General features: G+C 50.7%; 1 protein-coding gene and 1 non-coding gene across 2 annotated transcripts in view; both read left to right on the top strand.

Moving 5' to 3' along the window:
* Positions 1-22,812, top strand: part of Atp6v1c2 (ATPase H+ transporting V1 subunit C2) — a 35,006-nt gene that overhangs the window by 8,110 nt on the left and 4,084 nt on the right. The window contains exons 4-11 of the mRNA XM_036171016.1: positions 7,837-7,922; positions 10,541-10,635; positions 13,481-13,572; positions 15,929-16,027; positions 16,553-16,621; positions 19,541-19,633; positions 19,736-19,829; positions 22,335-22,466. Coding sequence (XP_036026909.1) covers positions 7,837-7,922; positions 10,541-10,635; positions 13,481-13,572; positions 15,929-16,027; positions 16,553-16,621; positions 19,541-19,633; positions 19,736-19,829; positions 22,335-22,466 — 760 coding nt within the window. The remainder of the gene's footprint in view (positions 1-7,836; positions 7,923-10,540; positions 10,636-13,480; positions 13,573-15,928; positions 16,028-16,552; positions 16,622-19,540; positions 19,634-19,735; positions 19,830-22,334; positions 22,467-22,812) is intronic.
* On the top strand, positions 5,138-5,210 carry Trnat-agu. Its single transcript has one exon. It is a non-coding gene; the product is annotated as a tRNA-Thr (tRNA).

The following is a 22,812-nucleotide window of genomic DNA, read 5'->3' as shown; positions in this document are numbered from 1 at the left end:
CCCTTGGCTCTCCAGATGCTTGGGGCTGCTGAACTCTTCCTAGAAGGCCCTGGGACCTCACAGCATTTCATGACAGTCCTCTGGGACTGAGTTCAGATCTAGCAGCCTGCCTTAGCTGTGTCTCCTCTGGGGCCGAAGCATGGCTAAGGGTGTTTCTGTTGTTTTTATTTTTTGAGATAGGGTTTCAGGTAGGCTAGGTTGGCATCGAACTTGTTACATAGAGAAGGATGACCTTAAATTCTGCTGGGCCATCGTGTGGGCTCAAGTTCTAGAACACCAACTTGCCAAAAAGAAGTCTGCTTTGCGTGGCAAAGGCGATTTTGTTGGGTGGCTCAACACTGTACAGAGGATTTCTGTAAAGTCTTTATTTTTGTGCACAGGAATTGAGCTTACAGCTTTATGCTTGCTTACTAGGCAAATACTGAGGTCTGCCCCAGACTTTTTACTGTTCTTTCTTTTTTTCTTAAACAAGATCTCAGAAAGTTGTCCAGGTTGCCCTTCAACTCACTCTACTGTCCAGGCAGGCCTTGAATTTTCCATCTTTTTTTCCCCCTGAGCCTCCGGAGTGGCCAGGATTACAGACATGCCCCTCCAGATTCAGCATCTTTAAACTTCAGTCTTCAGAAGCTTCCAGAGTCTGTGGACGTTAAAGCAAGGTGTGTCTGGGCCCAGAGCTCGCTGGAGCAGAGAGCCTTCTCTAGAAACCTCTAGAAGCCTCGTTTGATCTTTGCTTTTATATAAAGAAAGTTACTAGGGATCTCTGCTCGCCTCTTCCTGATGACTCTGCTGTGGAGTGTGTGCCATTGTCCTTTGGCAGAGGCAGAAGCAGGGACAAAGACTGGGGTGAGTCACACATCCCACCCTCTGTGGAAGTTTCTAGGCTCACTTCTCGGACCAGGCACTCCCCCTCTATGGCATTTCCTATCTGAACACATTGGGGACAGTGGGACACAGGGCAAGTTTGGAGCTTCTGGTTATCCTCGGGGGGACACTTCAGTGCCTCTAGCAGATGGAGACCTGCCTCTGTGAAAGAGACGTTGCTGTAAGGACGAGCTATGTGGCTTGGGGGCAGTCTTCCTGGCTCTCTCAGTTTCCTCAGACTCAGGCTTTGTCTTTGGTGAGGGTTCAGCTGGTACTCTGCAGAGGCCCTTTGGAGGACCAACGAAGGCTTCCAAGGGAAGTTGTTCTTGTTGCTTCAAACCCGGAGAAGTCCCCGGTGCTCAGCCTTATAACCTGCAACCTTTCTCTCCTCCAGATGTCTGGGCAATTTCAGACCAACTCTATCCTGCTTTGCTAAAATTCTCCAATGAGTCATGGAAGAGGGGGATGTCTGGCTGTGTGTGTGTGTGTGTGTGTGTGTGTGTGTGTGTGTGTGTGTGTGTGTGAAGGCCAAAACAAAGCACAACCTCAGGTGTTGTTCCCCAGGAGCTAGCCACAATTTTTCTTTCTTTCTTTCTTTCTTTCTTTCTTTCTTTCTTTCTTTCTTTCTTTCTTTCTTTCTTTTTTTTTAGCTGAGGATCAAACCCAGGATCTTGTGTTTGCTAGGCAAACACTCTACCACTGAGCTAAGTCCCCAACCCCACAATTTTTCTTTTGAGACAGGGTCTCTCAGGCGGACCTAGGTCTCGCCAAGTAGCTTGGGCTGGCTGACCAGGAAGTCTCAGGGAATCCTTCTGTCTAGGCCTTCCCTGCACTAATTACAGACATGCACCAACACACTAGTTTATTTTATTTGTAACGTGGGTTCTGGGTATCATGCTTTGTGTCCCCAAGGCAGACACTTGACAAAATGAGCTGTGTGCCTAGCCCCAAAGCCTGGCTTTTGCTGTACCGATTTGCCCTTCAGGAGCTTGGAACCTTGCTCGATCTGTCATCCTGGGAGATGGAGCAGACTAACACTTCCTCTGGAGGACTGGGCCGAAGCTTCTGGGGCAGGCGGGGCCGCAGATGACTTGTCTGGCAGGGCCGCTCAGACACTGGGACTCTGCTGTACAATACGCAGGGAGAGTTCCCTTGGGGCCACCATGTCTTAAGGCCACTTAGGAAGAATCTGCTCTTTGCTTGGGCCCTGGGAGCTGTGACTCAGGTGACTGAGGAGTGAGCCTTCCCTTCCAGATTCATCTAGTACCTGCAGCTTCTACCCTCCTACCTACCCACAATGGCTTCCAGGGCCCCAGGCTCTGCACAGCAGCCATTTCCTGGCTTATGGTTACAGAAGCTAGGGAGCTGAGATCTCTCCCACCTGGTATTCATCTGTATCCTTGGGGCAAGGGAGCTGCAGTTCTGTGCTTGGACCCTGGGGGAGCTACTTTTGGAGCCAAGATCTAGTTTTTACATACCTTTTTTTTTTTTTTTTTTTTTTTTTTTCTTTTTAGGTTTCCTACTTATTGGTAGAATTATCTTTCAACAATTAAAATAAACGTCCTGTTACAAATCAGTAGATGTGTAAGATACAGTGCAAAAGAGACTATTTATAATAAACCAGGATCCAAGATGGTGACACACACCTTTAATCTCTGAATTTGGGAGGCAGAGGCAGACAGATTTGAGTTCAAGGCCAGCCCGGTCTACAGAGAGAGTTCCAGAACAGCCAGGGCTACACAGAGAAACCCTGTCTCAAACAACTACAAAACAAACAAACAAACAAACAACAACAACAACAACAAAAACCAGGGTCTGGAGAGATGACTCAGTGGTTAAGAGCAAGTGCAGAGGACCAGAGTTCAATTTCACAACCACAACTTCAGGGGTCCAACCTCCTTCTAGATTCTGTGGGCACCCACACTCACAAGCACATACACCCACACAGACAAAGATACAATAAATATTGAAAATAAAATTATAGAAAGCTGCACTATTACACATGGTTTTTAAAATCTATTTTATGTTTTAAAAACAAAGTTAATCTTTCCTTTTTCTTTTCAACTTACTTGTATCTTTTAAAAAAGGGTTTGCAGTTCTGTGTGTCTGTGCATGCTTCTGTGGGTGCACATGTGTGTGCATGTTCACGTGCCTTTGTGTATGTGCACGTGGAGGCTACCAGTCCACCTTCCTCCAGTACTGACCACTGGGTTTGGTTTTGTTTACACAGGCTGGACAAGGCATTTCAAGTGTGTAATTCCACTTCCAGGGGGTGGGCCAAAGACTGGAGGACCCTGGGCTTACTGGCCAAGCAGGCTTGCTGAGGATTTGAGCTCCAGGGTCAATGAGAAACACTGTCTTAAAAAAACAAGGTGTGGAGTGATTGAGGAAGACAGCCAAGGTTGACCTCTGGCCTTCACACATATGCCCGGATGCTCACATGGGCCTGCTCACATTTGTACTCTCAGACAAAGACACACACACACACACACACACACACACACACACACACACACACACGGGGTTATATACAGTGAAATGTGTACATTTTCAGTAAACAAATTGGTGAATTTTGACAAATATGTATATTCATATGACCAAGTGAGATTATTACATATTTTTGCAAGTTGATTTTCACTAAAAATATGATCTGTACATCTTCCCCTGTTGGCTAATACTCATTAGATTTTAAGAAAATTAATTACATTTTTATCGTGTGTGTGTGTGTGTGTGTGTGTGTGTGTGTGTGTGTGTGTGTACATGAGTGGGTGCCATAGTTCATGTGTGGAGCTCAGAGGACAACTTGAAGGAGGTTGCTTCTCTCTCTCTGCCATGTGTGTCTCACAGGGATCGAACTCAAGTCTTTAGGGTTGGGGGCAGGTGACTCTGACCACTGAGTCCTGGCTCCCATCCTCACTGTTCATTTTGATCCGCTATTTTGGATTTGTGTGAGTTTCAGAGACCCTGCCGTTCTCCATCAGTCCCTCTGTGACACTCACAAAGTCATTGTGAAGATGGTGTCAGCTAGCTGGGAAGGCTGTCACCAGAATCGGGTGGGTCTCCAAAACATGGAAGCTCCTAAGGGTCAGTGAGGAAGCAACACAGGAAAAGAAAACAAAAGAGGGGCCAGGCGTGGTGGCACATGCCTTTAATCCCAGCACTCGGGAGGCAGAGGCAGGTGGATCTTTGTGAGTTCGAGGCCAGCCTGGTCTACAGAGCGAGATCCAGGAAAGGCACCAAAACTACACAGAGAAACCCTGTCTCGAAAGAAAAAAAAGAAAGAAAAAAAAGAAAGAAAGGAAGGAAGGAAGGAAGGAAGGAAGGAAGGAAGGAAGGAAGAAAGGAAGAAAACAAAAGAGGGGTGGATTTGAACTTGTGGCCTGCTGTAGTCAGCAGACTGAGGAGGGATATGCAGCCTCCTTGAAGATCACAGATATGCAGAGCGGGGTGACAATGAGAGGTAGGTGTCCAGGTATTAGATTGGCAGAGACTGAAAGAACTCCTAGGCCAGGGTCTAGGGAAGCAAGCAGGCTTCTGCACTCTGTGGGGAGTGGACATCTGCTTGTTGTAATTAGAGGGGACTGCAGCCTTACTTGACATCAGAAGTGACCACCCTTTTATTCCAGTAGTTTCTTTACACACCGGTACAAGGAGGTAACGTGTGTGGATCATTGCGACACCAATTCACTTGAGAAGCGACCCAGCGGTCTGGAAGGCCTTGTGGCAGGTGGGCTACCACGCTGTAGATGAAAGAGACGAGGAAGCTGCCCACTTCTGACAAGAAGGAGCTACACATAGGTGGTGATGTAAAAGGAGAAAGGGAAATTTGACAGTGGCCTAAGATCCTTACATTCCTATCGGTGATTAAAAAAAAAAGGTTCTGGTTCAGTGACATGGTAATTCTCTGGTGACCACAGGTGCTGATCACAAGTTGCTTTTGCTCTGTGGAACCAGCGATTTTTCTAGCCATTGAGCATCATCGGAGCATGCTATTCTGAGATGTTCTGGAAGCCATGGATGTGCTGAGGGGCCCCATTGGCTGCAGCGAGACACTCTGAAGGGGCTCAGAGGGGGAAGAGCAGAAAACATGGAAGGATGAGGTGCTGTGAGGTGCTGGGTTTGTTTATTCATTCCGCTGAACCAGGTAATGTAGCGGCTGGAGTCTCCTGCTTTCATGTAAATAGGTAATTGTTGGATGGGTTGTGGGGCTTGCAGGAATAGGTCCAACTCTCTTGTGTTACTATGGTGATTTGGATAAAGAAAAGGAAATTCCAGGTTGGGGATTCAGCTCAGTGGTAGAGCATTTGCCTAGTAAGCACAAGGCCCTGGGTTCGATCCTCAGCTCCAAAAAAAAAAAAAAAAAGAAAAGAAAAGGAGCTTCCAATGGCACTGAGACAGAAGTTCTGTGACAGCAGGGACAGGGACTTTGCTCAGCCCACAGCACCCAAATGCTTGGTGCACAGTAGTTGTTTAGTTGGTGTATAAAATTTGCGTACTGAATCAGGGTCCCAGCAGATGATAGGAGGCACACTCATTTTAGGGTAACTAGAGGAGTTCTGGGACAAAGAGGCCCAGAGTTGTGTGGCAATGTAGCGGACAGAGTTTAAGGGACATTGATGGGACCTGGGCTGAGACACAAGCCTGGGGCTGCAGGAGCTGAGATCTCTGCCGGAGGTAACCGTACTGGACATTTGGACTTCCTTTGATCTGCTGAACCCACCAGGGAGCCAGAGGGCAGAGAGCTCAGAGCAGCTAGCCAGATGTCCTAAGCACATCCCTCTCACGGCAAACACCTGGGGAATGCATCCTTGACTCTGTTAGAAACCTGGGAGACTGCCGGTACCACCGCAGTCGAAGGTCTAGACACCGCAGTCGAAGGTCTAGAAGACAGCCCGGTTAGGTTTGTGGCCAGTGCTCTCCGCAGTGAGACTAACTGACTGTCTAGAATGCACCATGACCTCGTAGTGGCCAGGAGCCTTGTCTTTGAAACCTACTTGCAGATGCTTGATAGGGAGCAAATTGTTTCAGTTTCCTTGTCTAAGATGTGGGATAATACTCAACTTCCCCAAATCCTTGTGAGGCTAACACAATGATTACAGAGAAATTGATACCCATAGACTCCTACAGATGAGGGATATCAAAGGACCCAGAAGCACACTTGACCCAAGCGGGAAGTAGACTCTGGAAGAATGTCCAACTGGCAATAGTTGTTCTTAAAAAAAAAAAAAAATCTACTTATATACTTTTAAAAACCTTTTTAATGAGTTATTTTTATTTTATGTGCATTGATGTTTTGCATGCATGTATGTCCATATGAAGGTGTTAGATAGTTGTAAGCTGCCATATGGGTGCTGGGAATTGAACTTAGGTCCTCTGGAAGAAGGGTCTGTGCTCTTAGCCATTGAGCCATCTCCTCAGCCCCTATCTTTTTTTTTTTTTTTTTTTTTTTTTTTTTTTTGGCAAAGTCTCACTGGCAGGCCTGGAACTTGCTGTGTAGACTAGACTGGCCTCTAACTGAAGATCCACCTGCCTCTGCCTCCCAAAGGCTGGGATTAAAGGCGTGTGCCACTATGCCTGGCCTTACTTTTGAGACAGGCTTTTGTGTATCTCAGGCTGGCCTCGAACTTGCTGGGTAGCCAGGGATGGCTTTGAACTCCTGCTCCCACTTCCTGAGTGCTGGTATTGCCTTTTCTTTGCGGTGCTGGGGATTGAACCAGAGCTTTACCTGCTAGGCAAGCATTTGAGCTGGATCTCTAGCCTGGTTCATTTCATTATTAACTTATATCATTTTAAGCAGCACTGGGGATGAAAACCAGGGCCTCACAGATGCTAGGCAAGTACTCTGGTTGTTCATTTAAAATTACTTCATACTTACGTCTTTCCCTTTCTGGCTATCAACCCTGATTACTTCAATGGTCAAGAAAACACACCTACCCTCTTTCCTTTTCATGCTTCCAACAACAGGGTCTTTCAAGGTGTTCATCTATCTGCCTCGGTGTCTATGGCAGGCCCAAGGTACTATGCGTGGTCTGTGGGACTTGTACCCGCAGTAATGGAGGACCTTGGAGCTGGGGACAGGGCTCAGTAGGTAGGATGTTTGTCTAGCACAGACACGGCCCTGGGTTCCATCCCCAGCAGCACAAGAACTGGACATAGGGGAGGGTGACTGTAGTCCCAGCACTGCGGGGCAGGGGAGGGAGGAGGGGGGAGGCAAAGGCAAGAGGATGGGAAGTTCAAGGTCGTCATTAGCTACAGAGTGAGTTTGGGGACATCCTGGCATAGGGAGACCTTGTATCAGTTGGAGGATGAGTGGGAGAGAGAGGAAGGAAGGGAAGAAGGGAGGGAGGGAGGGAAGGAGGGAATGAAAAGGAAAGGGAACATACCCCATCCTCCATCTGTGACCTGGTGTATGACTTGAGCTCTTGCCGTGTGTTTCCTGGAGGCCTGAAGATTGCCTTTTCTATAAAATCAATACCAGATTGTACTAGAGAAATAGCGAATAGAAATGTGCGCCATAGCACAGCCAGCGATCATCCTACTAAGTTTCTGTCTTGTTTTTTTCCACCTAACATTATAATACGTGCCTTGTTCCATGGTATTTGAGATTCTTTGTAAACCTCACTTTCAATGGCTGCCTAATAATCCCTCAGCTGGACAGACCATCCCTCAAACAATTCTCTATTGTTGAACCTTCGTGTCGCTTCCAATTTCTTATTGTCAGCAACTCTGCTGCAAAGAACATCTTTTTATTCAGAAAGCCCTTCTGGTTTTTTTTGTTTTTTTTTTTTCCTGTTTCCTCAAGATGGTTTCCCAGAAGTGGAGTGACTGGTTCTTAATGCTTAAGTCTCTCCTTACAGATTGCCAAAGTGCCGCCCCCCAGTGGTTCCCAGGGCTCCTTCCTCTGTCAGGAGACTGGGTGGAGCGGTCCTGCACGCAGCTCCTCACCCTCACTGGCCCTTTCTTCTCTCCCCAAAGCCTCATAAAGAGAATGGCGCAGAGTGTGGTGGAGGTCATGGAAGACTCCAAGGGCAAAGTCCACGAGAACCTCCTGGCCAATGGAGGTAAGTCTGCAAAGGTTTCCTCTCCTCAAGATCCATTTCCCTCATGACGGCCACAATGGGAGCTCTGATTGTCCCATTTGTGGAAATTCTCATGCATCTCCACCCACTTATCATCTTTTTTTTAACCAAACAAGGTGTGAGAAGTGGCTGACTGCACTGAGTAATGCCTCCAACCAGAGCCAGCAGGCCCTCATCAGCAACACTTCCTGCGGAATGTTCGCATTCCAAAGCTTTGACTTCCCATGCTCACGGACACATATTCCGATGCCCCATTGCTGTTTTGGCTGTGAAATGTGCATATGCCATTTGGGCTGCATTTTAAATGTGTAGCAAAATTGTGGAGACTTTGAAACCCAGGCATGGTGGCACACATCTGTAATCCTACCACCAGGGAAGTAGAGGCAGGAAGAGCAGGTGTCCAAGGACATCCTGAGATACTTAGTAAGTTCAAGTCCAGCCTGGACTATCTAAGACTCTCAATATATATATGCAACACACAGGGTTGGGGATTTAGCTCAGTGGTAGAGTGCTTGCCTAGCAAGTGCAAGACCCTGGGTTCAGTCCTCAGGTCTGGAAAAAAAAAAGAAAGAAAGAAAAGCAACACACATACACATGTAACAAAACTGGGACACTTTGAAAACTCTAGAATTAAATATTTATGTATCTGTAGAGAGAATTAACTTTGTCTATGTATTTATTGAAAATGAGAACATACATATTTACAGTTATATCATTTGAGGTACCTAGCACATATATGAACACACACACATGCCGCCTGGAAACGTTAAGAGACTTTTATTGGTTTAAATTGGAGTGGAAATAGTCACTCCCCCCATTCTGAACCTGGACTGGCAGTCGTTGTGGTTTAATAACTCCATCTTATATTATGTTTCAGGTCTGAAGGAAAAGATGAAATGTTTAAAGAGTATGTTGTGTCTTGTTTGCTGTGCACATGCTAGTGTGCTGCTGCATGTCCCTGGGAGGGTGGGGCCTCAGGCTGGTCGGAGGGGTGCAGTGATCAGGCCTCAACCATTTCTCCAGCAACCGCTTTAGAGCTTGCTCACCTTACCCCGACGACACAGTTCACGGTTGTTTCACCCCTGTCTCCCTCTCCCTCCCATCCTCTCTGTGTCTCCTGAGCAACCTGCATGTCGTCTGGAAACGGGACTGCATCACCTCTGTGGGGGTTCAGGGTGAACTTGGGCATCTTTCGCTTGGTCTTGAAGCCTGTCTCTGGTGTCCACCTGCTCTGTAAGGATGTCAGCTCAGCCAGACCTTATGTCATGTAGTTCACAAGGTTCACATGGATCATGAATCTTCTAGAACAGGCCACTCCTGGCGTAGTTGTTAGAAAGAACCGTTGGCTTTAGTATTTTCTCTCATCTACCGTAACAGGCTGAATGAAAAAGCAAGTAATATATCTCTCTCTTTAGGGAAAAGAATCCATGTATACTTCTTATGGTCAAGTTCCTCCCCACTCTTACCCAGTTGAGGGAATGGTGCCGCCCACAGTGGGCTGGGTCTTCCCACATCAATTACTTAATCAAGATGATCTCCTAGAGACACAGCCACAGGCCAGCCTGATCCAGACAGTCCTTCGCTGACTCTCTTCCCAGGTAACTTTAGATTGTGACAGTTAAAACTAAGTGTCACAGCACGGTGGCGCACACCTTTAATCCCACCACTTGGGAGGCAGAGGCAGGTGGATCTCTGTGAGTTCAAGGCCAGCCTGGGCTACAGATTGAGTTCCAGGAGAGCCAGAGGAACACAGTGAGACCCTGTCTCAAACAAACATACAAAAAAAACCAAACCAAACAAACAAACAAAAAAACACCCTAAATATCACCATCAGCCAGGCTCCTTGGGCTGAAATACATCAGTCCAATTGAACCACCCTCAGTTCCTGTTCTTATACTGCACAGCTGGCTGGGGTAGGCAGGAACATCCTTCTTTGCAGGGGAATTTGTTTGGTTTTGGTGAAAACACCAGTGTTCACTCTAGGACTTCAACAGGGACACACTGAATGATGCCCATGGCTCCAGGTGAGAAAGCCAGTGACAAGCAAGTTCCTGGTGTGGCTGAGCTGGGAGATGACTTCTTTAAGGATGATGTGGGTTAACATGGCCTTGCTCTTGTTAGGGTTCAAGAAGCAGGGAGACTATCCCCCCAGCAGGTAGCATCCGGGACAGGCCATGGCTGGGGGCCTGGTTTGATATTTTCTGGTGTGCCTCTTGGATACCTCAAAGCAGACTGGTGACCCAGCTGGGGGCGGGGGGTGGGGGCAGGTCAAGCAACTATCGAAGGTGAAGAAGTAAGTTACAAATGGTCACAGGATGTCACCTTCTTGGTTTCAACCTCTAGAAGGAGCAGGCTTCATTGCAAACTCCAGGAGACCATGCGGCTCATAGTACACAGTGCCCTTCCCTCAGCTCTGGAGTGCACGATGGCAAGCCGATGCTTCCCACTGGCTCTGAACTGCTCCCATGTGGAGCATGTGCGCTTCCAGAGCCCGGGCCCATCCTCCAACGTCTCCCTGACTGCTTTTTTGGTGTGAGCCCCAAGCTCTGCTTATCTCCCTTGGCTTGTCTTTGGGTTCGAGTTCGTCTTTACTCTTCCAGTTGACCTGACATCCTTCGTGACGCACTTTGAGTGGGACATGGCCAAATACCCTGCCAAGCAGCCACTGGTGAGCGTGGTGGACACACTGGCCAAGGTGAGGAGAGTCTGCCTGGAGACATCTGACCATCTGAGATGACATACATGGCGTTGGGACTCCCACAAGGTAGAAGGCAAAAGGCTGGGATGCCAGCCCTGTGAGTGATCCAGGGTAGGTCTCTCTTACCACGTCCTGGGTAAGGTTAGAATTCAGGAGAGACCTGTGTATTCTTGTCTCCTGTTCCTGTCACCCAGAGACCTGGCTGTAATCTCACAGGAGAGTTCACTGGATGAGGCTGAGGCACTTCATTTCCCTCCCCTACCATGATTCAGAAGCTATGATGGGAAGATATAGTCTTGCTTCCTCCATCATGTGCTTGGGGACCCAGTGCCCCTTAGATGATTGATGGTTAATTGATTGATTTTTGTGGTACTGGATGTGGAACCCAGAGCCTTTCACATGCTAAGCATTCTGCTACAGTCCTCTTTTAATTTTTATTTTGAGATAGGGTCTCACTAAGTTGCCCAGGCTGGCCTTGAACCAATTCTGTAACTCAAGCTGGACTTGAACTTCTGATCCTTCTGCCTCAGCCTCCTTGGTAGTTGGAATCACAGGGTTTGGGAACCAGGCCCAGATTTCTTGGGAAATGATTTGCAAAACCTCATTGCTTTAGAAGACAGTGTGACTTAGAAGCCCCACCCCTTAGTCACATTGTGCCAACTCATCCCCTAAGTGTCTTATGACAACAAATCAGCCCTGTGACAGGGTGCCATCTACTAAGCCATGGTCTCTGGCTCATACTGGATACAAGCCTCCTAGCACAGGGATCTGAGGGGACAGTGTGGGCATCCCATAGCCAAGGTGACTTCTAGGTGCCCTCATCATGGGTTGATTGTGCTGCCCTATTGTTGATGCATAGAGAACCCCTTAGATGTCATGTCTCCAGCTGGCCCAATGCCTGGGGAGATCCCAGCTGTGTGCTGAACAAAGCTGCCCTGTTCTCTAAGTAGCTGTACTTTCCTGAGGGCCGTAGGCAGGTCAGGACAAGAAGGGTGGGGTTGAGTCCTTTCCTCCCTCAGGTTTCTTGGGAATCTGGGTGTGGCTCCTTGGGCTTACATGCCCTCCCAAGACAACCAGGCAGAGGTTCTCAAAGGTGCTTCTAGCAGGAGCAGCTCAGGGCATTGTGCCAGGTATGGCTTTCAGGAGAGCATCACACAAGTCCACCACTGAGCCAGAGAACACAAGATTTTTGCGAGGTTGGGTATGCCAACTTGGGATTCTGAGTCCTAGGGACACTGGACCTGGCTTGGGGGAGCTGGAGAGGAGAACTGGTTCTCCTCTAGTCCTGGGTACCCAAATGCACAGTTATTGAAGCAGCGGACTGGGAGGGGATGTGGGTCAGGAGGTCAAATCCCACAAGTTGTGCAGTGTGCATGGCCCCACTCTCCATCACAGGGAACCAGCTCCTGCAGGCTAGTGGGACAGGGGTTGGGGAAGACTGGATCTTCAGTCCGTACTGCCCCAAGAGTTTGTGTATCAGCCCCAGCCTCGCTTTGTTCTTCTGAGGTGGCTTGGGGCTTTGTACAGTTTGTATAGCACATTGTCCTGTAGTCACATGGTGTGGCCGCACCTTGAGTGTGGCGTGTGGTGTGGTCCAAGTGTACGGCACAGCTGTGCATCCTAGTTATGCAGTAGGATATCATCAGTGAGAGAAACCCCTCAAGGCACACGGATCTCTGTGGAGCATTTTTGTAACATCCTGGGAATGTGCTCCTCTTTGGATGTCTGTTCTGAGTACTTAAACTCAGAACTTCCACAGAATACTGGGTTTCATCTCAATGCTTCTCAACATCTCCCCCATCTGAGAGAGGTATGCACTGCCCTGCAGTATGGACACTCCCATCACATCCCACTGCCAAAATGGCGGCAGAGGAATGGCCAGACGGCTTGTGTTTTGGGGTCACAGACTCTGAAGCACCCACCACTGCCTGTTAGCGGACACGCAATCCATGCATAATAAATACACAGCCACCTGTTCATTGTTACGGCTGCAGGGTGGTGCTCACTGTCATGCCCCGTCTTTGCAGGGCCAGGTCTGCTGAGCCCTTCGAGGACAGAACTGTCTTTAAATTACCACAGAGCTCAGCCCTTGGGAGGGACTCGCTGTGGCTCACTCGCTGCCTTCTGGCCTCAGAAAACATCTTACCACCATCTTCTTGAGCTGCTCTTCACTGTGGCCAGCTGTCCTTGGGGCCTTTCTAAGATGACATTCCTCCTCCTGTTGAGTAGCTGGGGAGCCTGAGGCAGGGGACAGAGGTGCTCAGTTGTTGCGGGTTAGGAAGAGGTTGCAGTCAAGCCTGGAGAGGTGGATGATTGGGAGGCTAAGAGTGGAAGACCGGCTAGGTCACTGGCTACCCTCTAGCAGAGGTACCCAGGGCCCGGAAGTTCAGCATCTCTTGCTGGGAAGGAGCCCATGTTAGTGTGTGACACAGGCCAAGCTGTGTGGCTGGCACTTTAGTAAAGTTGTCTCTACCCACTTCCCCAGGAGGGGACTGACTGTGGGGTCCAGGTACCGAGGGAGGGGGGAGTTGGGAGAGCCAGGAGGGAGACAGGTAGGGCTGCCCGGGGAGTCTCAGGCGGGTTGCTGTTTTTCTTCTGTCTCTTTGTTTCTTTCTTTATCCTGAGACAGGGTTTCATGAAGCCTAGGCCTCAAACTGGCTATGTAGCTAAGGATGATCCTGAACTGATCTGCCTGCCTCTGGCTCCCAAGTGCTGGAATTACAGGAATGAGCCCTATTGGCTGGCTTGGTCACTGTCCCAAAGATGCTTGGGGCAGATTTTGAAGAGGTTCACTAACTCCTCAAGGTCACTAGGAGCGTCTCTCTCCCCCTCTCCCTCCTAGCAACTGGCACAAATCGAGACAGACCTGAAGTCCCGCACAGCAGCATACAGCGTTCTGAAGGCCAACCTGGAGAACTTGGAGAAGAAATCCACGTGTGTACCACACCCACTGCCTTCTCTTTGCATGAATCTGGTGGAGTGGGGTGGGGGTCCTCTACTCTGCCTTTCCCGTGACTGTGGCCCTTGAGCCGGGGGGGGGGGGGGGGACGGGGACGACAGTTGGAGCAGATGAAGAGGACAGAGCCAGGCAGGGTGGCCAGCCCGGCTGTGAACACAGAGGAGCATGACGTTGCTTCCTGCTCATTCCTTCTTTCCTTCTGTCCCCACTCCTTACCCAAGGTGAGGCTCTGAGGAGCCTGCTCAGGCCTCTCTCTGCACCTCCTCTTCAAGGAGGGCAGGCAGGATGGGATGGGAGAGCCCAGACCTCTTCAAGGGGTGGATAGGCTCATGGGCAGCAGCCTGGGGGCAGGGGAGGGGAGGCAGTGGCAGGTCCTCAGCTGCCCTGGCTGTCTGCTGGAGAATGGATTGTTCAGTATCCCCCCCCCCCCCCCCGACAGACCAGGCTCCATGGTGGTCAGGACCATCAGGGCAGGGACTGTTTTGAGGATGGCAGTGAGCAACCCGGAAAGAACAGGCGGTAAGGAGCCAGGCACGCTCCTGAGTGAGAGTCGGGGCTGGATAGGGCCGAGCAAACATGAAGTGGCCCCAGCACTCAATCTCTAGATGCCGAGTCTGAGTCCAGAAAATCGGGGAGTGGCCCAGGAGCTCAGAGCCAGTTGCTCTCCTTCTGGTATCTCTTACTTCAGCTTCCTTAAATCTTCCCCGGGCCGGCTTTTCTACTCATAAAATGAAGACCATTCCTAATCTGAAAACCCAAAAGGAAAAAGTGCTTCAAAACCAGAAACGTTTTAAGCACCCACACGACTCCTTAAATGGAAAGTCCCACCGCACAGCTACAACACAAACAGTAAGATTGCCATGTAAGCAAGCTTCCCTGCAGGCTCTTGTATGAGTCCTGTATGAAGCCAATGGGTTTCTGCTTTTGACTTATGTTCTCCAAGAAAGCTCATTATTCCAATAAAGCACTCAAATGAACAAAGCAACCCCAAATCCAAACAGAGAAGGGATACGGAAGCTGCCCTCCGTCGGTGGGGGTGGGGTGGGGACACACAGATGCACCGAGCTTAGAAAGTCAGGTTGTCTGACTCCGTCTCAGGCTAACTGGACACGAGCCATGGTGGATTCGAGTAAGGTGGCCACAGTCTGGTGGCCGTCAAGATGGATCGGCGCGTAAAGGTGCCCGCTGCATGCACGATGCCCTGAGTTCGGTCCCGGGGTCTCACCTGGCAGAAGGGAGAGAGATGACTTCTGCAAGTTGTCTTCTGATCTCCGGAAATGTGCTCCTACACACACAAACACACACACACACACACACACGCACGCACGCACGCACACGAAGTAAATAACTAAAAAGTGTAATTCGAGAATTGGGACTTCAGGGGGTGACTGGTCCAACCTCCTCTCTCCTACGGTCTCTGGTTCCTCCTTCACCTATCAGATGCACCCACGATGTTCTCAGGCTCTATAGACATAAACCAAAGGGAAACCATTTCTACACTTGAAGAGTCACAGTTACTCAATCAATAAACCTGTGGCTTTGTTGCTTTGGGCTGGGTTTGCTAAGACCCCTAGCAGGATGATGTGCTTGCTGTGGTGACAGAGTGGCTATGCCTAGGGTCCCTCTGGAGGGGATCCGCCAGCCTTTGTTCATGACCTCATAGCTGCGTGCAGAGCAGACCCCTTTGGAAGATGGGATTTCTGTCTTGCCTTGAGGCTTTGCCTATGGCTCTGTGCTTGGGAAGTTGGAAGCAGTGGGCTAACATTGCTTCATGCTCTGGGGGCTGTCTGGCTAGGACTCTGCAGTGTGGGGACCCACACTGTTGTGGTAGCTGCATGCTGTCCACGCTCTTCATCTGAGCCAGGAGGGTTAGTGGCATTGACAGAACCACTTCAGGTGAGTGTCCCCAGCTCCTGGACTGATCAGCCTGTAAAGTGACACAGAGCTAGCTAGCTCTATCTAGGCCTATCTGTCCCATGCAACTTGGAGACCTGGCTGGTTTGATACTTGAATTAACTTTAGCTGCCTGCCACCTGAGGTCCCCTCCCAGCACCTGAGCTGGCTTTTGAGGACAGTGCAGGTCACTGAGGTGTTAGATTCAGCAGCCCCTTGAGTGACAGGCGACAGTTGCAGAGGCTTTGCCAGTTTCCCTGCCCCGAGAGGGAACAGGAGGTAGCTCGCTTACAATGCGGCTGTACCTGGCTCTGGCAGCAGACAGCTTGGAGGCTCCCCTGAGCCTGTTCCATTTCCTGCTGTTTGTCTGGACTCTACAGGCATGCGGGGTCAGTGAGCCTCTCTGCTGGGCTTACCCCTTGTCCCTCTGCCTTCCAGGGGGAACCTCTTCACTCGGACACTGAGCGATATTGTCAGCAAAGAAGACTTTGTACTTGATTCGGAATATCTCATAACCTTGCTGGTCATCGTCCCCAAGTACGTGGATAGGAAGATGGTGGGTGTGCGCTGCGCAGTAGAAAGTAAGGTGGGCCCCTGTGCCCTGCTGGCCCCAGGTCAGCAGACATTGCTGCTCAGGGCCCATGGAGGGCCACTATCTCCACAGGCACAGAACCAGGGAGATGGTGGCTGTGACAGCGTTTATTGAGTACCTGTGTTGTGCCCACAAGAAGCCTGAGAGATCTATTGTTCCTTTTGACCTAAGGCTACAAAGGTCATTCCTCTGGTCCCAGGTAACCTGGGCCAGAATCAGACAATTATTATTGAGCTTCCAACATACCGGCACCTGAGCTCTCCATATGGGGACCTTCTGGGAAGACCTTGCATGCAGACTGGGCTCAGCACGGCACTGGGCAATAATAATAGCAGGAGGTTTGGGGAAGTTAGGGACACCCCCTGGTTATTCCTCTTGCCTTTCAGTCTTCAGGAGAAGGTGCAAACAGTTTCCTGAGACGATAGAAGCCCTTTCTTTCCGAAGCACTCAACAGTTCTGTGCCCTCACAGGTCAAGCTACGTACAGTGGCAGAGGACATATGAGTCCCTATCCGACATGGTGGTCCCTCGATCAACCAAGTAAGCAAGACCTCAGCTTAGTCGACCTCCCAGAGGGGAGTGTACGGATGTTCTTGGAGCACCAGACCTGTGCCAGGGTGGGGCACCTCCCAGCACCATACCTGTGCATTGAGTCCCTGTGGCCTGGAATTCCTTCTCATCTCTTGAGATATATTCCTGTCTGTCATTGTCCTTCAAAGCTCCAGTTTCCTGTCTCCCCAATCCCTGCGCCCCCACTTCCCCCCTGGGCCCAGGAAGGCTGTGCTGGCTGTCTCCGGCAGAGCCTCTGTTCTCTACTTAGACATCCATTCTGCCCCACTTAAGGGGGAGCCGTATGGAGGTCGCTCAGCAAATGCCCGAACAGAGGGACAGCCTAGGGCTGGCTACAGAGTCTGAAGAGGGAGGGCATTCTCAGTGTGTGGCCATTTGGGGTCAGGACAGGAACACGTGAGCACTGCAAAATTGATGGGTAACACTGGGTCGGAACTGTGTCTGCCATGGGAAACCAGCAATGCAACTACACACATCAGCGCTCACTTTGAGATTGAGCAAACGTTAGCTGTTGGCAGGTGGTTTAGTCACTGTTTTACTTTGTGAGGGAGACACCATGACCGAGGTAACGCTTATAAAAGAAAGCATTTAACTGGGGGTTGGCTTACTGCTTCAGAGGCCTAGTCTGTTTTCATCATGGCAGGGAGTGTGGCGTCACACATGGCACTGGAGCAATAGCTCGGAGCTTTATGCCTGATCCGCAGGCAGAGAGCCAGGGCCAGAGCCAAGAGATAGACAGAGAGAGGTTGAGAGAGAGTGAATGCATACCTAGGCCTGATGTGGGCTTTTGAAACCTCAAAACCCATCCCCAGAGACATACTCCCTTCAACAAGGCCACACCTCCTAATTCTTCTCAAATAGTGCCACTTTCTGGTGACTAAGCATTCAAATAATAGGAGCCTATGGGGGCCATTCTTTTTTTTTTTTTTTTTTTGAGCTGAGGATCAAACCCAGGGCCTTGCGCTTGCTAGGCGAGCGCTCTACCACTGAGCTAAATCCCCAACCCTATGGGGGCCGTTCTTACCAACACTGCGGGTATATGGAGACCCATGCCATTTATCTAGAATCAAACCGTATCAAAACAAGACAAAAATGTGTGACAGGAATGTCTCGGTGCCTGCGCCATAATACAGTTCACAGCAGAGTCACAGGGGCCATAGAAACGAGAAAAACCACCTAGAGGGTCATAGCAATAAGGAGTCATGAGTCTCCTTCAGTGGGGCAGGGCCTAGGGGACTGTTAATCGTGCGAACTTGTTTGTGATCCTAAGTCATGTATTTTTATGTGGGCCCTAAAGGAAATTTTAGAATGAGCCACAAGTACCATGAGCTCAATTATCTGCCCTACCACCCTGCACCCACAGCTGCCCACCTCACCCCACCTCACCTCATCCCACCTGCCCCATGTCATTTCATCCAGCCTCACTCCACTCTATCCAGACCTACCCTACCTACTCCATCTGTCTCATTCCATCCCATCCCACCTCACTCACCCCTACCCATCCATCCTACTCTATCCTATCCTACCCCAACCTCATCCATCCTACCCCACCCCCCCCCACCTCATCCCACCCCACCCCACCCCATCCCATCCCACCCCATCCCATCCCATCCTACTCTGTCCCACCCCACCCTCATCCATCCTGTCCCATCCCACCCTAGCCCCCTTCCTATCTCGACCCATTCACTCTTGAGGTCTTGACCCCGAGGAACATGCTACAAACTCCCAGGACACGCTCACCAGGAGCTACATTGAGGGGTTGCAAGGCACAGGTTAGTCACAGGCTAAGGTCTTGGGGAGGTAGAGCTTGAGGAGGAGGGACTTCTTTTGTGGGCAGGTAGCACAGTCAGGAGCTGCCTGGTAAACTGGTTTCTTCTGTTCTTAAGGATTGTCTCTGGGGTCCTTTTGGGAGGATCACTGTCTTAGTTAGGGTTTTATTGCTAGGAAGAGACATCATGACCACTCAGCTCTTATAAAGGGAAACATTTAAACGGGGCTGGATTACAGTTCAGAGGTTTAGTCCATTATCATCCTGGCAGAAAGCGTGGTGGCAGGCAGGCAGACATGGTGCTGGAGAGAGAGTGAGATTCTACCTTTTGATCCACAGGCAGTGGGAGACTGCCACACTAGGCCTAGCTTGAGCATATGAGACCTCAAAGCCTGCCTCCACAGTGACACACCTCCTCCAATAAGACCACATCCACTTCAACAAGGCCACACTTTCTTATAGTGCCATGCATTCCATTCAGCTTGGCAGGATGCTGGGCTGCAGAGCAGAGACCTCCCGCCCTTCATGATAAAGAGAGCTTGAGAGCCTGCACCAGCAATTCTGGAAAGGGCTGGATTTTAAGGGCAGGCAGTTCCTATGGGTGTGGGCTCTGTGACACCGGAGAGGTGATCTGACAACCGGGCATGCCTACGCCCCCAAGACTTCTTGCTTAGATCTTGTTGGGGACAGTGATTCCATGCTGGCACATGCTGGAAAGGACATATCCAGCCAGGGCTTCATGATATTGGAAGTGGAGTGGTCCTTGTGGGGTGGCTTCTGCTGCTCACCTCACTGGAACCTGCACAGCCAGTGGGGGTGTCAGGCCCTGCAGGGTGGGGGGTGGGGTGGGGACACAACCTGGATCACTCAGCCATTTGAGGAGCATGAGACAGAGCAGATCTGCACTCCCTGTCACTCCCAACCAGAGGCTGGAGCTTCCAAGGCTGAGCCCTGGTGACTGACACAGACCCAAATATAGGCCACCAGGCCCAGGGACTCTGACTCTGCCAGTGGGGATGGCCTCCTGAGGCTGAAGAAGAGCTCCTCTTAGCCTAGCTTCAGCCCAGAGCCTGGGGTGGAGTGACCCTAGGTCATACAGCCAACAAACGCTTCTCCTCTAGACTGATCGCCGAGGACAAGGAGGCTGGCCTCTTCACAGTGACTCTCTTCCGCAAAGTGACTGAAGATTTCAAAGTTAAAGCCAAAGAAAACAAGTAAGGATGAGGCCCCCGGGCTCCTCCGGGTTCCGTGGGAGTCCCTGGGGAGAATCTGCCTAGAACAGGTCCTCAGTAACAGCTGTAGCTCCTTTTTTGAAGGTTCATTGTCCGGGAATTTTACTACGATGAAAAAGAGATTAAAAGAGAAAGGGAAGAGATGAACAGGTTGCTGTCTGATAAGAAACAACAGTATGTGAGTACCAGGGTGTGGGAGGGGCTCTCTAGACAGCCGAGATGCACCCCCAATGTTCTGGGGGCCAGAGTTCACTCCTCGGCCTCACTGTCCCATCTCCTGGACTTGAGCTGTCGAGGCCCATGTGAGTTCAGATGGCCTATGTACTGAGCCCCACTTCCTGATGAGGCTCACTACCACCCGGATCACGGGCCTTTCTGGCAGGGCTTATCTGCTGCACAGTAGGTGAGATGTTACGTGTATCCTGGCCAGGGGATCACTCTGGGCTTTGCCCCAGGTCATCCAGAGCAGGGGACACCAGAATGAAGCATCTGTGGCCAGAGTGGAGAGTGTCAGCAACTCAAGAGCCCCTGGTCTCCCTATTGTCCATGACTATAGATTTCAGGGCATCAGTAGCACCTGTGTTTACCTCTCCTGTGCTCTTAGCAGAGTGGGTGCTTACCCGACACACTCTGGCCACAGGCACTTAGAAACTTTGTGGAGAGGTCAGGCCTTCACTCCTGGAGCAAAACTGAGTGTTTGGGTGTTGAACTGGGAACCAACCCTTTAGTTCTGGGAACATCACCTCTGGGCTCGGCAAATGTGTCTTCCAGACTGGTGTCCAGTAATGGCAGCACCGGCTCAGCCCTGCACTTTCAAGGAGCTGGCCGAGGTGTGTGTTTCCAGCTGTGGAGGGAGGCTTCCTCAGAGAACCTTCTAGTGCCACTTCAGTGACGTGGGGGGAGGAGAGTGCCCTTGAGTCTCCAGAGGAAGGCCTGTGTACTCACAGTACGTGCCTGGAAGAGCAGGGCCACTGGGCTGGTACAGAGCCTCACACGTGGCCCAGCACTCGCCCCAGGCTTCCTCCCACACTAGGCAGATGGCCTGCGCACATCCCATCTGATCTTGCTGAGTGAGTGGCTTTTCTCACCCACCCATTTGGGAGTGAGCATAAGCCACCGAGTTCCCCGAAGCCGTTGTGGAACCTCATGGAACCTCACCTGCCTGCTGTTTCCTTTCCAGAAGGGAAGGCCGACTGATGGCTCCTGGCGTTGGGTTTTCCATGTTGTCGTTTGTTTTTGAGAGAGGGTCTCATGTATCCCAGGCTGGCCTCCGACTTGATATGTAATTGAGGTTGTCATGTAATATGACACCTACAGAGCTCTGAGATCATAGATGTATGGTACAAGAGTCAGTTTCCGTTCTGGGGATGGAGCCTCGGGTATTGTACATGGTAGGCAAGTACTCTGCCAACCGAGCGACATCTTACCATCAGTCCATGTTGGAGAGTTTGAACCCCCCGTCCCTGGAGCATAGACACACAGACACACAGACACACAGACACACAGACACACACACGCACACACACACACACACACACACACACACACACACACACACACGCACACCATGTGTATGCACTGAGCCAGCACCCACCCTGCCCAGACCCCCAATTCAATTGGCTCCTAGCCGGAGCTCCTGAAGATGCAAAAGCTTGGCTGGAGGCCTGGGCCCTGAGCCTCTGAGGGTGCTCAGCCTTAGAGCAATGGCGTAGACATGGCACATTCTGGCAGGAGTGACTGTCACTAACTAGAACAGAAGCCCTGGGTGCCATTGCCTGACCTCAGCTTCCAGGGACCCTGTCCGTCACAAATGCCCAGCCTTGCCCGTAGGTGGGGCTTTTCCTGGATTGTTGCTTCCCTGGCTGAGTCCCTGCAGTATCCCCATATGGGGCCAGATTATGAGGGCCCTGTCTATAGCGATGTAGGACATTTGGCACCCACCCTGTTTATTAGGGTAACACAAGCAAGCCTGCCACCTTCTCTTAGGGCTCAGATTGCCGGCTGGTGGTGTCTTTACATGGCATAGGTTTCAGGAGCCCCAACTGGCCCAGAGAACCTGCCAGAGTGTCCTTGTGTGTGGGAAACAGCTCTTGGGAGACACTGAGAAACTGTACTGGCAAATGGAGCCTTAGAGAGGCTCAGTGAAGATCCTCTCTACCCAGAGAATCTTTCCTATTTGGTATGGTCGAGAGTGGGTTTCAGACAAGCATCCCATATCCTTTAGTTACTGGCCCACTAGAGGCTAGGGACTGCGTTTCTCTGGCAACATACAGTTGAGTTACCCTGTGTTTTCTAGCCATTCGCAGACAGGGTGCTAAAGGTTGAAATGGCCTGGCTGCATGCCTGACTAATGTCCTGTATGTGACATGCTCAAGTGTTCCATGAACACTCCAGAGGGAGCTGTTCCTGAGTGTCAGGGTCCAGACAGATGAGCTCCTGAGGTCAGGATAGTTCAGTAACACTTCCGGGAGCTCTTTGCTGCCGCTGGGGTCCTGACCCAGGCAGGCATGTAGGTTTGGCTCCATCCCTAGTGTCTGAAATCACAGGCCTTGCACCCTTGCCACACCATTCTCTGAGCCCAGACTCCAGAGCCTGCTTGCACATGCTCTCCAGGCCATGAGAATTACTTGTGTTCATAATTCATGCTTGCTGAAAGATTAATAAATAATTTCTGTGCCTTTAGCAAACTTCCTGTGTTGCTCTTAAAAAGGGATCAGCCACCTACCGGGACCACAAGGTTAAGGTAACCCCGCTAGGTAACCCTGCTAGGCCCGCTGCGGGGCAGACCGACAGAGACAGAGAGGGCGAGGGTGAGGTAAGCACCCCCTGGGAACCCTGGGGGTCCCTGGCTCAAGGCACTCCAGCTGAGGAACAAATCTTTGCATTTGCTGTTGTTTCCTATAGCTTGTGAGGTCTGAAATCGGAGGAACCCAGAATCCTGCTGTCCTAATCTCCATGGTCTTTCTGGAGTTGGCTCTCTCTAGGCAGGGAATGGGGCTTGTTGGCTGGCTGGGATGCCTGTGCTCTGGTTGACGGTGGCTGGAGCTGGTGTCTGGTGATGGGCAGGGCTCTGGCTGGAGGGTGGGTGGTCCGGAAGCTCAGCATTCCTCCATGACTGCCCTGGCTGGACCACCTCTGGCCTTGTCGGAGCAATTAGAAGG

The sequence above is a fragment of the Onychomys torridus genome, chromosome 21 (assembly GCF_903995425.1).
Source record: "Onychomys torridus chromosome 21, mOncTor1.1, whole genome shotgun sequence".
NCBI classification, from domain to species: domain Eukaryota; kingdom Metazoa; phylum Chordata; class Mammalia; order Rodentia; family Cricetidae; genus Onychomys; species Onychomys torridus.
The sequence above is the reverse complement of the archived record's forward strand: the minus strand, read 5'-3'. Positions and strand labels throughout refer to the sequence as shown.